The following is a 16,351-nucleotide window of genomic DNA, read 5'->3' on the forward strand; positions in this document are numbered from 1 at the left end:
TAAAAGGTAACATTTGTACTGAGAAATTTTTTGCATCATATGAAATGCTATCGTAAAATCCGTGAATGAAATCATTAAACACAATTTTCCTTATTATCACTTGCGTTTTCCTTCAGCCTTAGTTACAACTGGTAAACAATAGTATTTGCCAGTTGTCAGGCTTTTACAGTAATATACTTATGCGTATACATCGGTATCGGATTAATACTTTCGTATATTTAGAAGCATAAGTAAACATGAAAGACAGAAAAAAAAAAGCAATAACAACTCGGCAAATTTAAGTCTCTGCCTTTCGGGCTTCAATGCCACTCTATAAAGTATCTTAAGGCAATAATTAGGTCTTTTGGAGTAGATCTCAAAATACTTAAGAGCAGTGGTATGTCACCTCGAAAAAATTTATTCCTAAGGTTCACCAATTTTTGGCATCTACTCAAAAAGTGGCTTAAGCTTCAGTCTTAGATGGCTTAGTGTGCAATTCTCTGTATTATAATCAGTCTGCAAGTACCATTACGCCTTGTTTTTCTATTTTAAATATATTTATCAAATTGGAAAAAAAACTTAGTAAATTAAAATTTCTTAAAGTAAATAAATAGGTCACATTGTTTAAGGGAAGAATCCGACGAAGGTGGATTGAAGCTGCCGTAAGGTTTTTGGAAGCAAAGGAACTGACATAAATCTGGGTTATTGAGTTCTACGTTCTGCGTTGATCATCAAGGTTCACTTTTTGGGAATTTCCATGCAACTGTTCACACATCATGACACATCTACAAGACACATCACAATAAGACAGATCTTCCCTCAGTAAAAAAAAAAAAAAAATGAAAAAATGGGTGAATAAAAAATAAATATTTCACAAATATTGTATAGGTTTTCTAAATTTTTCTTAGTGAACCTGTGTAGGTTGTCCTGGATACAACCAGGACATTATATCCAGATTTTTCTTGGTTAGGAGGCTAAAGGGGTAGTAAAGGATTGGAGATCCTAATATTTTAATATAACTACGGCACTGCCATCTATTCTTAGCATGGTATGGAAAAAAATTACTCTCTATTAGAAAAAAAGGTTATTGCCTTTATTATTCTGTAAATTGTATCCTTTTATGGTATTCCGGATGAATACATTAAAGTGATTGCTGCTATGTACGAAAATGACATTGCTGCAGCTAAGGTAGGAAATGAGGTTAGCAGCTGGTTTCATATTGAATCAGGAGTTCTGCAAGGCGTTGTTCTTTCCCCATTTATTTGGGTCATTTTAAATTGGCTTTATATAAAGAAGCACAGCAAAGGCAATGAGAGAACAGGGAATCAGATGGGGAAGTAAAAATTTTCTAGACTTAAATTATGCTGATGTTTTGAGCTTGATGAATATATTAGCAAACTGAATTAATTTTTGGATGATTTGAGAGTTCAGGGTGCATGAAGAGGTTTGAAAATTAATTTCAAGAAGACTAAGTCTCTAAGACTTGGAATAAGTGAAGATGAAGAGGTGATGTTGGGTAACGAGAAGATCGATCAAGTGGACAGCTTCGCTTATCTAGGTAGTACATAAGTGTGTGCGCTCCGAAAGACAGAGGAAGATTTGTTAGATGTTTTCACGAAAATTGTCTACGGATTGTTTTGGGTACCCGTCTTGCTGACTGCATTTCAAATAGTAAGTGTTCTGTTGACGAGGGATGACAGATTGCCAAAGATCGTCCTTGTCGGTCAACCATCTAGGGCCAAGTGAAAAGCAGCTCGTCCCTAAATAGGGTGAGATGAGATTGTAAGGAAAGATTTAAGGGAAATTGGATCTTCTTGGGAGGGTATAGAGAGGGAGGTTTTGAACAGAAGGGGATGGAGAAGGAGCTTGCGTAGCTGTGTCGGCCTCAGGCAGCTTAGTGCTGCAGGAAGTTTTCTGTAGTAGTTGTATTAGTAGTAGTATTTTGTAATTACGACGAGGGTTGCAGCATAGTCCTTTGGTCAAAAAGAAAGCCAGAAAAATGCAATTTAACAAGAAAAATAGCCAACATCAGATAGCAAGATGTGCCTCTCCTCCATAGTTGTGTCAAATGACCTCCCTATTGTTCTACAATGTGAAAGGAAGATCTAAGTAACTAAAACAGGCTTTTAAAGCAACAATCTCTTTGTTATAGTATGTTAACATACTTCCCCAAAATAACATTTAAAGGGTGGGAAATTACATTCATTATGCTCTTATCATTCGAACATTTATGACAATCTTCATGGTACTGGAGACTGTAAGTACGCATTAATATCCTTGTCATCGCCTACTTTATTAGCTATTTTTTTTTCTTCGACGTAGGAAGAGGGAGAGAGCTGTTTGAAGGTAAAGTTATCGATTGCCTAGGAACGAAGCAGACGCTTTGATAAGCCCGAGAAATTTCTCCGAATGAGGTTGTCGCAAAATGAAAAGCATGAGAATATTGACTTGCTAATGCTCCAACTTGGAAGATACTGTGATAAACTAGGTACTTGATGTCCTCACTTCATAGATTATTATCACCATGAGTAGTGTAAGAAATACTAGAGCTAGGCAAGACTTCAAAATCCCACTCTAAGCTTTCCCATTTAAAGGGAACTTAATATATTTCCCGACGCATCAAAAGTAAAAGAAGGCTTAACTTGCCTCGCTGTGCTAGCAGACAATTTTACGCTATTGAAAACTGATGTGATAGAACTGGAGACGATTTTTAAATGCGCTCAAGTATTAATGTAGATTAATATTATGTTAAAAACAGAAAAAGAAGAAGTAGAATATTAGGGTTTCGTTATATATCCCTATTTTCTAATTTATTTCCTATTTTACTTGTTATCTAACTTGTCACTCATGGGCTGTCAGAGAAAACCAGACCAGGTTTGAGGCCAATAATCAAATTAGTCTAATTTGGAAAAACCAGAGCTGCGTGATTCCTATCCCTCATTATTCTGCTAATCTTTCGTCTTCTCCTCTAGCATCTTAATAAAGCTATTCCGAAGAAATATTCTCTTTACTCAGTGACCACCATGTCTCTGCCCCTCTGTTGTCTGTTGTTCACGACTCTTGCCCATCCTCGCGTCATTTTAACATGCTCGTTTTAATGTACTTGAAAAGTAGGTGGAATGCTCATTGCAATTCTCATATTTGTTAAAACTTGCTTTTTCCGCGACTAGTGAAAAAGGAGGTTCCAGTGAGAAAAGAAGCAAATTATTATCCTTTCCTTCGTTTTTTCTGCTCCTTCATTAGCTATTCATATTTGCACCTTTTATGCATTTAACAATTCACTTTAATGTGATTCATAAATATATCCTTGATATAATGACTCATCGAAGGGATTTTGGGTCTGTCTATGCTGGTGGAAGTAAAAGTTGAGATTAGACGTATTGTTGAGATTTTGCTCAGCGATTCCTTAGAAATTTCATCTTAATGATTTTCTAGAGGCGCATTAACATGTGCTTTATTATATTCTATTATATTCTAAATGGAATCCTTATGAGTTTTGAAACTATTGGCGTGGATTTTTGGGGAGTAACCGCATATTGAGAACTTAAAATAAAAATTAAAGTTGACTTATTAGATTTCGGACATAATATTTCATCACGTGAAACTGTTTATAGTTTCAAATCATGTTTATAGTTGAAATAATGCCGCTTTGACGCAATGATACCACATCATCGACTGTGGTCAATTTCAAAATGGCACTGTCAATAAATAGGATCTTTTCTTCAGTAGCCTAATTGTGTCTTTATTTTTTATTTGCCAAAAGTTTAAGAAATATATTCATAATTGTGGCATAGATCGGCTGTAAAAATAGCTTAAGTGAGGCTTTATGTTATGCTCTACCCGAGGGCCATCTAAGTCTTCGTCTATGGGACCTTGGTATTTAGCTAGAATGGTGAAATTTTGTGATATCGTAATGAACCTGCCTTGAATTTGGGTGTTGAAAGCAGGGTGTATATTGGCGTTAAGTTTTAGCATCCCTCCCTTTGACCCTGACGAACTAAATATACCATGGCTTCCTCTAGAATATTGTAATTCTGACGAATGATTTTTAAAGCATATTCGTTCTGGCGAATGATACTAAAGAATATTCATTCTGGCGAATAATTCTAAAGAATCAAACACGGACTCCTCGGTCGTTAAACGAAAGAAAAGGTTTTGAACTAACGTGTAAACGTAAGTCTGGCATTATCGGAATAATAATTTTGAATCAATTTTATTCGCAAGTAAAAAGAAGCGGATTGGTAAAAAGAATTGGGGTAGGATTAGATTTTTTTTTCTTGTTAGTTTTTGAGGATGACTAGATTCGGTTTTAAGGAGGTACGTAATTAGAAAAGTTAAGGCAAGAGGCTAGTTAATAGTACTATCCAATGTCTCCTTGTATGAATTAATTTAGGCAGTTTTCATTTTATATAGGTATAAGGAGTTGTCTTACACAAGGGAAGGCAGTTTTAGGCGGAACAATGAAGGCGATAAATGTATTGTTTTTAACCTAACTGGCGCAAATGTATCCCCATAGACTAGTGTATATAAGTTTAGGTATACCGGTATGTATTACCACGGTAATTTGTATTGTACCGGTTTAATACCGGATAATTTCACCGGTTTGTATCACCACAGTAATCTGTATTGTACCGGTTTGATACCGGATAATTGTACGGGTTTTAATCACCACGGTAATCTTTATTGTACCGGTTTATTTCCGGATAATTGTACCGATTTGTATCTCCATGATAATCTGTATTGACCGGTTTAATATGAGATATTTAATACCTGATAATTGTACTGGTTTGTATCACTAGGGTAATCTGTATTGTACCGATTTAATACCGGGTAATTGCACCGGTTTGGATCACCACGGTAATCTTGACAGTACCAAGACAGTAATTTACAATCTTCATTGTTTTGTATCAAGCCTCATTTCTTAGGCTTTTATGGAGTGGGAATCTATTTTGAATGTCTTCCATTCTATTCTGCCTTTTTTGGCGATGGTCCTTTTTGTTTTTTGGCAGAAAAATTTTGATCTACATACAACGTGTCCTAGAAATCAAATATCAGCGTAATTTCATTAATGAAGTAACTATTTGCGGTGTTTTAACCCTTCAACATATTACTGATCTTGTCGAGTTTAGGATTTATTTTACCTGTTCTATTTTTTTTGGCTAAATTTGGATTGTTTTTGTAAATTCTAGCTTTGTTATATATCGTGTTCTTTACAAGGGAAGTTTATACCGTCTTTATAGGCGTTACCTTCTTAGCAAGTGACTTTCAATTTTCTGTTGTGCAGAGCCTTGGAGATTATTGCTCCGAAGTAAGACCAGGCAGAAGAAGATTCTCTTAGGACCTTCTGACCTTCGTGTAAGCCTTCGAAAATGGATGTCAAGAAAAAAGAAAAAGAATGTTAAATGCTGTACCGCTTGATTTATATTGGGTTTCCTCCATTTGACTCCTTGTATTGTAATATGTGTGTTTTTGCCTTTCTTTTAAGGTGTATGTTGAGTTGACTGGACTGAGATGTCAGTATGTTGGGTCGGCCTGCATTAAGTTGACCGGTTTAATTTTTGGTATGTTAAATTATGTTCTTGGTTCCTAAGGTTGCTTGCTGGTATTCTATATCATTACGATATTCTTTTACAATATTTTTTGATTGTCATTTTGGTTGACTGGGGCCACTGTTGTTAACTAGAATTTTTAATTCAATAGTTTCTTTTTTCAAACTTCTGTTATTTTATTCCATGCCACTTGTCTAATAATTCTTTAAGCGACTTCTGTTGTAATGTCTGATATTCTAAGACCATTTCAGTTCCGTTTTATGGACTGGAAGATGACGCTTTATTGGTGTATTCAATTGACTAAAGTATGAATGACAATTATATTTTTTGTTGTACGGTCAAATGGAAGTACTCCAGCTGGGACATTCGTGACTAGAGACAAAAATCTGGGGCAATTTAAGAAGTTTTTTCTGCACAAAGAAAAATGTTGCTCTCTATCGAGCATGATGGAAAGTTTGCATAGTCATTCGAAAGAAAACTTTTTTCTCCACTAGTGGAATTGAATCTTTTTTGTCAGATTTATAAGTGCTTCGCAGCAGGCAAAACCAATATAAATCAAATTTTTCCAATATTACACATAAAAAGGCGTAGACATGCCACATAATAAAGCTTAACTAAGCAGTTTCAATCGCAGAGGAAGATTATTTTTTGTTTAGATCTAATAAAAAAGCCTCTATATATGTTAATCACCAAATAGAATATCGAGATTTATTTTTGATTGAGAATTTCTGAAAACCTTTCGTTGAATGAGTTTTCAGCTAGTTATTTGGCATGATTTGCGCAATGTAAAAGCTGTATACTATGCAGCCTGGACAAATGTCATGTCTGATAAGACAGTGAAGTTGTATTTATTTTTGACAAAATACTTTGTTTACATCTGGCGGTGGCTGGTGTAAGGCGATATTGAACGACATTGAAATATTGATATTTCCAACTCGATTATCGACCGTCAATTATCGAAAACCGATATTTGACCCAATTGAGACTTTTACTGCTGCTTTTTTAGAGAAAGGAAAAGTTAGATAGTCTGGTTTAATGCAAAAATTTAAGTTTTCCATTCAGAAAAGTAGTTGTCAACGTTTTTTTCCGATCAAGTCCATTTTCCGATTTAGAATAAGCTGTCATATTATGCATATAAATTTTGTCTACCACTTAAAGAGTCTATGTTATCCGCACCCCTTCGTTTTAACGGTTCTTTCGTCTTTTCTACGACAGGTTCCACCATGCATGCCTGGAGTGTTACAATTCGATTGGCTAAATTTAAAGATCCATTGTGTATTAAAATTAAAGATCCATTGTGTATATTCCAAATTCTTTAAGTCGCATCATTTCAGGGACTACGGATCCTGCCTAAAATAATGTGAGGAATTCCTGCAGCAGCGGATGTATCCAATGACATCTTGAATTCTAAAGTTATTGCAAGATATGTAAAGTTTTGTACAATAACGGCCGAGATAACATCCCACAGTCTGAAGTAACCATTTCTAGGGTCCCAAAACGCGACGTGAAATTTTTTTAGGCAATGTAACAGAATTATAATACTACCTTCAAATGGCAAGTGATCGTAATGTTGCCTTATGTGATACAAAAAGTCATATATTTGTTGTAAGGCTGCACACGTATCATCATATATAAATTCCTAACAGGCCCTCTCCCAAATAAAATTTTTGGAGGTTCCAGTGAGGAAAAGAAGCAAATTATTATCCACTCCTTCGTTTTTTCTGCTCCTTCATTAGCTATTCATATTTACACCTTTTATGCATTTAGCAATTCACTTTAATGTGATTCATAAATATATCCTTGATATATTGACTCATTGAAGGGGTTTTGGGTCTGTTTATGCTGGTGGAAGTAAAACTTATTCTTAGACGCATTGTTGAGATTTTGCTCAGCGATTCCTTAGAAATTTCATCTTAATGATTTTCTAGAGGCGCATTAACATGTGCTTTATTATAGTCTATTATATTCTAAATGAAATGCTTATGAGTCATTATATGTCAAAAATCTAATGAACAAACTTAAATTTTTATTTTAAGTTCTCAATATGCGGTTACTCACCAAAAATCCATGCCAATAGTTTCAAAACTCATAAGCCTTTCATTTAGAATATAATAGACTATAATAAAGCACATGTTAATGCGCCTCTAGAAAATCATTAAGATGAAATTTCTAAGGAATCGCTGAGCAAAATCTCAACAATGCGTCTAAGAATAAGTTTTACTTCCACCAGCATAAACAGACCCAAAACCCCTTCAATGAGTCAATATATCAAGGATATATTTATGAATCACATTAAAGTGAATTGCTAAATGCATAAAAGGTGTATTTGGGAGAAATAATTATTTGGGAGAGGGCCTGTTGGGAATTTATATATGAGGAAATGCCGGATACGTGCGCAGGAATTTTCTTTTTGGGGAGAGGGGAGTATAATGAAAAAATATTTAGTACTTGGAAAAGAGCTGAGAAATTCCAGGAAACTTGGAACTTTTTTGGGGGTGGGATAAGATTTTAAATCCCCCCTCATGTGTATATCCTTCACGCATATAAAACATGTCAAGTTATTAAAAAAATGTTAAGAAGGGAGGATTTTCATATAGTAAAATCCTAAAAATTATTTGATTATTTTTTCTTACAAGTTTCAAACTATGTTAATTTGCAGTTGGTGAAATCCCGATTTCGTCGCGAGGAACATGCTCAAGTTGTAACCTCAGGGAGAAAGTCAAGAAGTATACAACAGTCTGCTCTTCAGGAGACCAAAGACCAACGATTGGCATCAACGTCTTCCAGAGAGGTAAATTTACATATAGTAATATGGTTTAGTCTAAATCATAGAGCAAGACAAAGTATGTACGGTAGTGTGTTTGCTGAAATGATCAATTACTGATTTTAGCATTATTTAAAGTATTTCTGTATTTAGCTTTAAATTTTGAAAGATTTTTTTTTTCGATGGATTTATATGAATGCATTTTTATGCACATGAATCCAGATATATGTGTACAAAAATGAATTAAGTATCCCCCCCTTCCAACTCTAAAGATATTCCTAATGAATGAAATTTCAATGACCTGACTTTCAGTTTCCAGTTTTGAACGGTTTGAAGTTTTGATCCAGTTACAAAAATGAAAAATAAGTCATCAAGGGGAAATTCAGAGGTAATAATATTAATTTCTTAATGACACTGTTGCTCATGTAATAAACAATCCAAGATTAAAATTTAAGCTAGCATTTAATCCACCACTAGCTTTTAGAAATTGGCTACTCCAGATGCATATCGTTAAAAATAGCCGTTAGGAAAATCAGAGAGCAATTGAGCACACTCTTTCATCTTTTATAACAATCCATTGTGCTAGTGATAGTGTGGAAGATCGTTACCCGCCGAAAAAAGAACAACGACTCAAAGGTTAAAACCTCTAAATAGCTGCTGTAATGTTTTGATGTATATATGGATGTTAAATCAACCCCCTTGATCACTTCCTGAATTCGTAATCGCCTTTTCAGGATGGAATTCTTTTCTTTAGGAAATTCCCCTCAACCTACTCAAGTCTCTGAAAGAGCTAGAGCGGAAGACTTCGGATTTGAATCAGGACATGTTTTTACTTGGGTAGTATAAGAATCATTTGCATAGCAATTGTTTTGAGTTCAAATCCCGTTTACGTAGACTACTGTTAAGGTTATGTTTGTGAGGCAGAGAATGGGCAGTTTTTTAGTTATGGTTATATTTGTGAGGTTATGTTTGTAAGGTTATGTTTGTGAGGTTATGCGAGGTTATGTAAGGTTATGTTTGTGAGGCAGAGGATGGGCAGTTTTTTAGTTATGGAGCAGTGCAGCCGCATAGATTGTTTATAGCAATGGAGAAATCGATGGTATAATCCTTTCTTTTAAATTGTGATTGTATTCTAATTATAAACAACCAAATAGACTCTATACATTTTACATGTAATTGATTTTGATATCTTTTATGATATTCTGGTAATTTAAAAAAAAAGCCCAAGCGCTGGCTAGGCCATCTTAAATAATAGACAAGTGAAGATATTTTGATGAGCAGTTAATAGAAATGCCACCATATTAACAACTTTATAGCGTATATTGTCTAATAACACACATAAAAAAAAGGAAAAAAAAAAAGAAATTAGACAACTAAACACAAGAAAATGAAATACATAAATAAATTAATAAATAATAATAAATAAATTTTTTTTTTCGTGTTTTTAGTTGTCGTTTTTTTATGTGTGTTATTTCTTTTAAATTATTTTTTTTTTTAGTTGAGGAAGGCTCCCGGACCTGGGGCCAAAATGTTCGGAATATTTTTTAGTCAAAGTGTTGATTTGTCTTTATTTATTTTCGTTTCACTGCTTTATTAAAATTAAAGCCCGTTTTTTCTTGCTTAATTTTTCGTGGAAAATATGCTCTTTAAATATGGATCACCAAGTGTCTTTCATTTACAATGTAACAATTTCCCTCCACTATATACATATATTTTTTTTATTTTATGGGATTTGGGGTTTTTTGCTAAAAAGTTGTAGACAATAAGAAGATTTCTGTCATCAAAATAGCGTAAGTTAAAGATAATGTGAAAAATAAATGTGAGAAATATAATAGATATAGAAAATAGATAATGTGAGAAATATTAAAAGTAAATGGTACTGGAGAATGAACGTTACAAATGATGTATCTAGTTAAAGTCCTTAGAATTCGATGCTATTCTCCATCAGCATCATAAAAATATCGTGAGCAGCAGAGGTTGTGTTGTCGGAAACCTCAATTGTCTAAAAAAGGCATTTGTTCTTGTTCAATTGTTTGAAAGTAATAAAAACAAAGATTCTTAAGGATTTTGGGAAGAGACATATCTCTCATCCCCTCCTCCATATCACATTGGTATCTTAGCTTCGAATAAATTGAACTTCGACCTTAACATGTTTTATTCTCTGTATAAGTCTTGGGCTTAACTGCAAAATCACAGTCAAGCTCTTACATAGTAGTGCAAAACGAGGAGGAAAACGCATTTTCCTCCCTGTAAGGTGGAATGCCGTTTCCGGCCTTTAAGGAGATGATACGGGAAATTGATAGTTATTACTCCCTTAATTTGAATAATGTATCTTTTTTGGAAGAATAGTTGTATTTAATTTATCTGTTTGAAAGCAACTTTGTCCTTTGTTTCGTAACTAGGAAGAGAAATTTATCTGGAGCGTGCTCTCGCGGATATTAAATAAGCATAAGGGAGCCTTAAGTAAACGAAACAGGAAAGATTTTACGCAATCGAAGTTACTTCTTCCTTGGCACAAATGACAAAGCTTTCCGCTGAATCCGGTATTTAACTTGATTCATGTGACTTCAAGCGATTTTTCCTTTTTCATGTGGTTAATCTAGAAAAAAAAAACTTTTCCCAAAAACGAAGTTTTTCGAAGAAAGGTAAGGAGCTATGTTAAACTAAAGACGACTGGCATTAAAATCATGATAATTCATACTTAAAACGAACATAAATCACTAATTAAGAATGAAAGAGACCCAAAAAGGGCAGAAATTACAACGAGGAACCATTGTTGGTCACTGGAAAAACAATGTTGATTTTTTTTATGGTTGTCTCCCCCCCCCCTAAAAAAATGCACAGCCCTTCTGAAACAAATTGCAGCTTAAATGCCCAAAATTGTAACACAAATGCTCAACATTTGGACGGGAGTATTTTAGGGGGTTTAGCTAGCATTGACCTCTTTTTTAAACAGGGTCTTTTGGAAAAATCTGGGGAAGGGTGGCCCCATTATCCCCCTTGGTATAGGTACATGCTACTTTCCTTAAAAAGTAATATTGATTTTGTATTAGCCTATTTAAATGGCCCGAACACTTGGGCAGTCCCGGATACATTTTAATGATATAGAAACTGTCTATCTAAGGAGTAAGAATGTAAAAAACTTAGGATGTCTAGCTTACATGAAAAAACACCTCGGAATGCCTCGAAATATCATCATATAAGTCGTAAGCTATTGGGGTACGAAAGGTGGATAGATGTTGCGCAGAGGGTGAAATTCTAGAGGGACCTGAGAATTTACTATTTTGAACAGATGGGACTTTCAGTTATTATCATTCAATATTACTAATATTACAAATTTTCATTATTACTTTCAATGCTACCAGTTATTACGGCTCAAAATCACTTTTTTCCTGAAATATTGAATTGCGAGTAAATTTTCCCTTGGCAATTCCATGTCACAAATATTCAGCAATCCTATGAAAAAGTGGCTGCCACTAAAGCCAGAATATTGACTAGTTACTAGTCAAAGAATGTAGTTTTTCCCCTATCTGGAAATATTGGGACTTGATACGACAAGTGGTCTGGAATACTAAACAACTCTGACACTTGAATGGGGAAGTGGATGAAATAAGATATTTTGAAATGGGACATTTTCTAAGCAGCCTTATTCTTATCTGAAAAGAGTCACATAGACAAGAAGAATGATAATTAGTTATGCAAGAATCAATGTATCCTCTAAATAAAAGACAACTATTAATAAGGGGTGGGGGGCAAGAATCCATGCTCGCAATTTTGAAATGTGTATTTGTGTTTTCTAAGAATTCTAAGGATTTTCTTTTCGCTTGACAGATACATATAAAGATAATTGGAAACTTTTTGAAAGTAACCTGCATCTACGCAATGACGTCAGTTGACATCCCCCCTTACTTAGACTTGTCAATAGGCTGCATCAGCGATGGTCACCCTTAGATAGAACTAAAACTGGAAGAATAAGTTTAGGAATAAAATTTATAGTGAGGTAAATTGACAAACTCCAAAAAGTGACTGTCTTGGATCAATGATATTTCCTTCGGGCCATTGTCCTAAGGTGTGGTTTAAAATTAGACTTATTACGCCCCCTGGTGAATTCTTGGTTCTTCGATTGAAACAAAAATGAGGTATTATAAAAACCATCTATTAGATTGTTTTTTTTTTGCGAAGTGACTAATTTGTCATTATAACTAACGCCCGCGCAACATGGAAAGTAGCCAAAAGGATTAAACGGTATAATTTAGACCAAAATATTATTCTTAATTCCCTAAGTCTATCGGGGATTGGAATATGTGAGCACAAAAATACACATTACTAAAACAGTCTATTTTGATATACAGTATTCATACTGATCGAGGATTCTTAATAATGCCCATTTTGTATTCATTCTTAATAATGCCCAGCTTGATCCCTCGAAAAGCTAAAATGTGTTGATGACGCCAGCTCTCTTCCGTTTCTTTGTCTGGCAAGAGCAGTCATGGTATTGTTTGTGTTGATTGTTTATGATGTGCAAGTTTGAGCACTCCGTTCTTTCGAGTGATAAACACCGATCCCTACTATCCCCCGCCGCCACAGTCAATAGAAACACACGCCACGTGAATAAGGTGGAACCAGTACGCTGCAAGACAAATCGTTTCAAGACTTCATTCGTTCCTTTTTTTTACTAGTGTTATTAATTGTACTTAGTATATATATATATATATATATATATAATATATATATATATATATATATATATATATATATATATATATATATATATATATATATATATATAATATATATATATATATATATATATATATATATATATATATATATATATATATATATATATATATATATATATATATATATATATATATATATTGTCTGGCAACTGGTTTCTATTGTCTGGCAACACAGTCAGGGTATTGTTTGTGTTGATTGTTTATGATGTGCCAGTTTGGACAATCTGTTCTTTCGAGTGATAAACACCGATCCCTACTACCCCCCGCCGCCACAGTCGGAGGCAATACGGCTCCAAAGTTTTATTATTTATTTACTATTTTTTTTTCCAGAGGCACTTCATACGGAAGGGGTCGTCGTAGAAACTTCAAAGGGATCATTCGATTGGAAATCGAGAGTTCTAGTGCCCTTTCTAATAGTCGAAAATGATTGGAGGGCAACTAGCCCCCCCCCCACGCCCATCATTCCCCAAACACATCCAATCAAAATTTTGTGATAGCCATTTTGTTCAGCGTAGTTGATTTCTAGAAAGAAAATATATTTTTGAGGAGGATACTCCCCCACAACCCTCAGGGCAAGAGATTTGAGTTATGACCTGGGGGCATATAAGGTTTTTATAGAAGGTGTGTCGTAGAAACTTCAAAACAGGCTCATTTGATTGGAAATTCAAAGGGCTAGTGCCCTTTTAAATAGTCAAAAGTGATTGGATGGCAACTAGCCCCCCCCCCCACGCCCATCATGTCCACAACCACATCCAATCAAAATTTTGAGATAGCTATTTTGTTCAGCGTAGTTGATTTCGAGACAGAAAATATGTTTTTGAGGAGGACACTCCCCCCCTACCCTCAGGGCAAGGGTTTTAAGTTATGCCCTGGGGCATATAAGATTTTTATAGAAGGTGTTGTCGTAGAAACTTCAAAAAGGCTCATTCGATTGGAAATTCAAAGGGATAGTGCCCTTTTTAATAGTCGAAAGTGATTGGATGGCAACTAACCCCCTCCCCCCTCCACGCCCATCATTCCCCCAAACACATCCAATCAAAATTTTGAGATAGCCATTTTGTTCGGCGTAGTTGATTTCCAGATAGAAAATTTGTTTTTGAGGAAGACAATCCCCCACAACCCTCACGGCAAGGGTTTTAAGTTATGCCCTGGGGGCATATAAGGTTTTTTATAGAAGACGTTTTCGTAGAAACTTCGAAAAAGCTCATTCGATTAGAAATTCAAAGGGCTAGTGCCCTTTTTAATAGTCGAAAGTGATTGGAGGGCAACTAGGCCCCCCCACGCCTATCATTCCCCCAAACACATCCAATCAAAATTTTGAGATAGCCATTTTGTTCAGTGAGGTTAATTTCCAGCTAGAAAATATGTTTTTGAGGAGGACACTCCCCCACAACACTTAGGGCATGGGTTTTAAGTTATGCCCTGAGGCATATACAATTTTTATAGAAGGTGTTGTCGTAGAAACTTCAAAAAAGGCTCATTCGATAGAAATTCAAAGGGATAGTGCCCTTTTTAATAGTCGAAAGTGATTGGAGGGCAACCAGCCCCTCCCCCACGCGAATCATTCTCCCAAACACATCCCATTAAAATTTTGAGATAGCCAATTTGTTCAGCGTAGTTGATTTTCAGAAAGAAAATAGGTTTTTGAGGAGGACTCTCCCCCATAACTCTCAAGGCAAGGGTTTTAAGTTTTAGCCTGGGGGCATATAAGGTTTTTATAGAAGGCGGTGTTGTAGAAACTTCAAAAAAAGGCTCATTCGATTGGAAATTCAAAGGGCTAGTGCCCTTTTTAATAGTCGAAAGTGATTTGAGGGCAACTAACCCCCCTCTCATGCCCACCTTTTCCCCAAACACATCCAATCAAAATTGTGAGACAGCCGTTTTATTAAACGTAGTTTTAAGTTCTGGAAATTAGGTCTTTGAGGATGACAACTCCCTCACAGCCCTCTGGGCAAGGGTTGTAATTTAAGGATTCTCCGAATCTTTCATATTATTTCTTATTGAAGGGATGCTCGTATAAACTTTAGAGAGGGCTCATTTGATTGGAAATTGAAAGTTTTTGTTCACTTTTTATAAGAGGCAAAAGAGATTGGAGGGCAACGAGCCCCCCCCCTCTTCCACGCCCTAAATGTATCAGATAAGAATTTTGAGATAGACATCTTGTAAAAATAGTTCAAAGTTCTGCTAACAAAAAACTCCGGTGTCGACACAGCCCCCCAGGGCCGGGGGTAGGCGTTGTAAGTTATGCCCTGGGGGCATATAAACAATCAAACAATCTTTAAATAAACAATCCATGCAAACAAACATACCATTGATATTAATGTAAATTAATAAATAAATTTAGTTTTTTAAATTAATTTTCTTATATTACTAAGTTTTAGACAATAGAAAACTACAGGTTATAAAGGCAATAAGGTTTCGATGTTTTTTGTTTTTTAGTTGTGCACTAATATTAGTGAAAACCCCCTAATATCCTCCCATTTGTAGTGTAAAAGTGAGGATAGCCTTATATAGTGTTTGTTAATTGTTATGTCTTTTGTAAAGTTATTTTAGTTTTTTTAATTAATTTTTTTCTGTTACTAAGTTTTGTTACTAAGTAACAAAACTCTGGCGTCGACAAAACCCCCCAGGGCCCGGGGGCAGGAAGGGATTCTCGTATAAACTTCAGAGAGGGCTCATTTGATTGCAAATCTGAAGTTCTAGTCCAGCTCTTAAGAGTCAAGAATGATCGAAGTGCAAATACCCCCCCCACGCCCTTATTCCCCATTCCTTTCTTTGAATTAATTCTGTTTATACCTGAAGATCCAATGACAGTTAGAATGTTTTGGTATTAACACACACGTATTAGGCATCTGCTCTTCTCCCTAACAAGGAAAGAAAAAGAGAGTGTAAGGCAGTGGCTGATGCAGGGGAGGGGCGAGGGCCCCCCCCCCTAACGTAGTCTAAAGTAATGTAATTTACTTAATTAACGCAAGATTGCGTTAATTAAACTTGCTATTTTTTCAATCCATTCATTGTTGTTAATCGCTGTCCACAAGTTATGCAAGCTGTCTATTGTTCATATATAAGGTTTTTATCAAAAAGGTAATCGTATAGACTTTGAAAAAAGCCTCAATCGATTTAAATTGAAAATTCTAGATCTGTTTTTTAAAGTCAAGACTAATCGGACAGTAAGCAACCCCCCCCCCCCCATGCCATAAAACTTGAAAATTGTTGTAATCAAAAACGAACAAAAAATTAATTAAAAAAACTTTCCTAAAAATAATTTTTTCAAAGAAAAGTAAAGGCCATTTTAAACTTAAGCTCAGGAGATACAA

At 35.1% G+C, this 16,351-nt stretch overlaps 1 protein-coding gene across 2 annotated transcripts in view; it reads left to right on the forward strand.

Moving 5' to 3' along the window:
- rho-5 (rhomboid-5) overlaps nucleotides 1–16,351 on the forward strand; it is a 349,085-nt gene that overhangs the window by 100,419 nt on the left and 232,315 nt on the right. For both annotated transcript variants that reach the window (XM_089100907.1, XM_089100993.1), the window contains exon 6: nucleotides 8,188–8,319. In XM_089100907.1, the coding sequence (XP_088957033.1) occupies nucleotides 8,188–8,319 (132 nt within the window). The remainder of the gene's footprint in view (nucleotides 1–8,187; nucleotides 8,320–16,351) is intronic.

This window comes from Artemia sp. Qi Xiang Cuo, chromosome 1 (assembly GCF_049724085.1).
Source record: "Artemia sp. Qi Xiang Cuo chromosome 1, ASM4972408v1, whole genome shotgun sequence".
In the NCBI taxonomy this organism is placed as follows: domain Eukaryota; kingdom Metazoa; phylum Arthropoda; class Branchiopoda; order Anostraca; family Artemiidae; genus Artemia; species Artemia sp. Qi Xiang Cuo.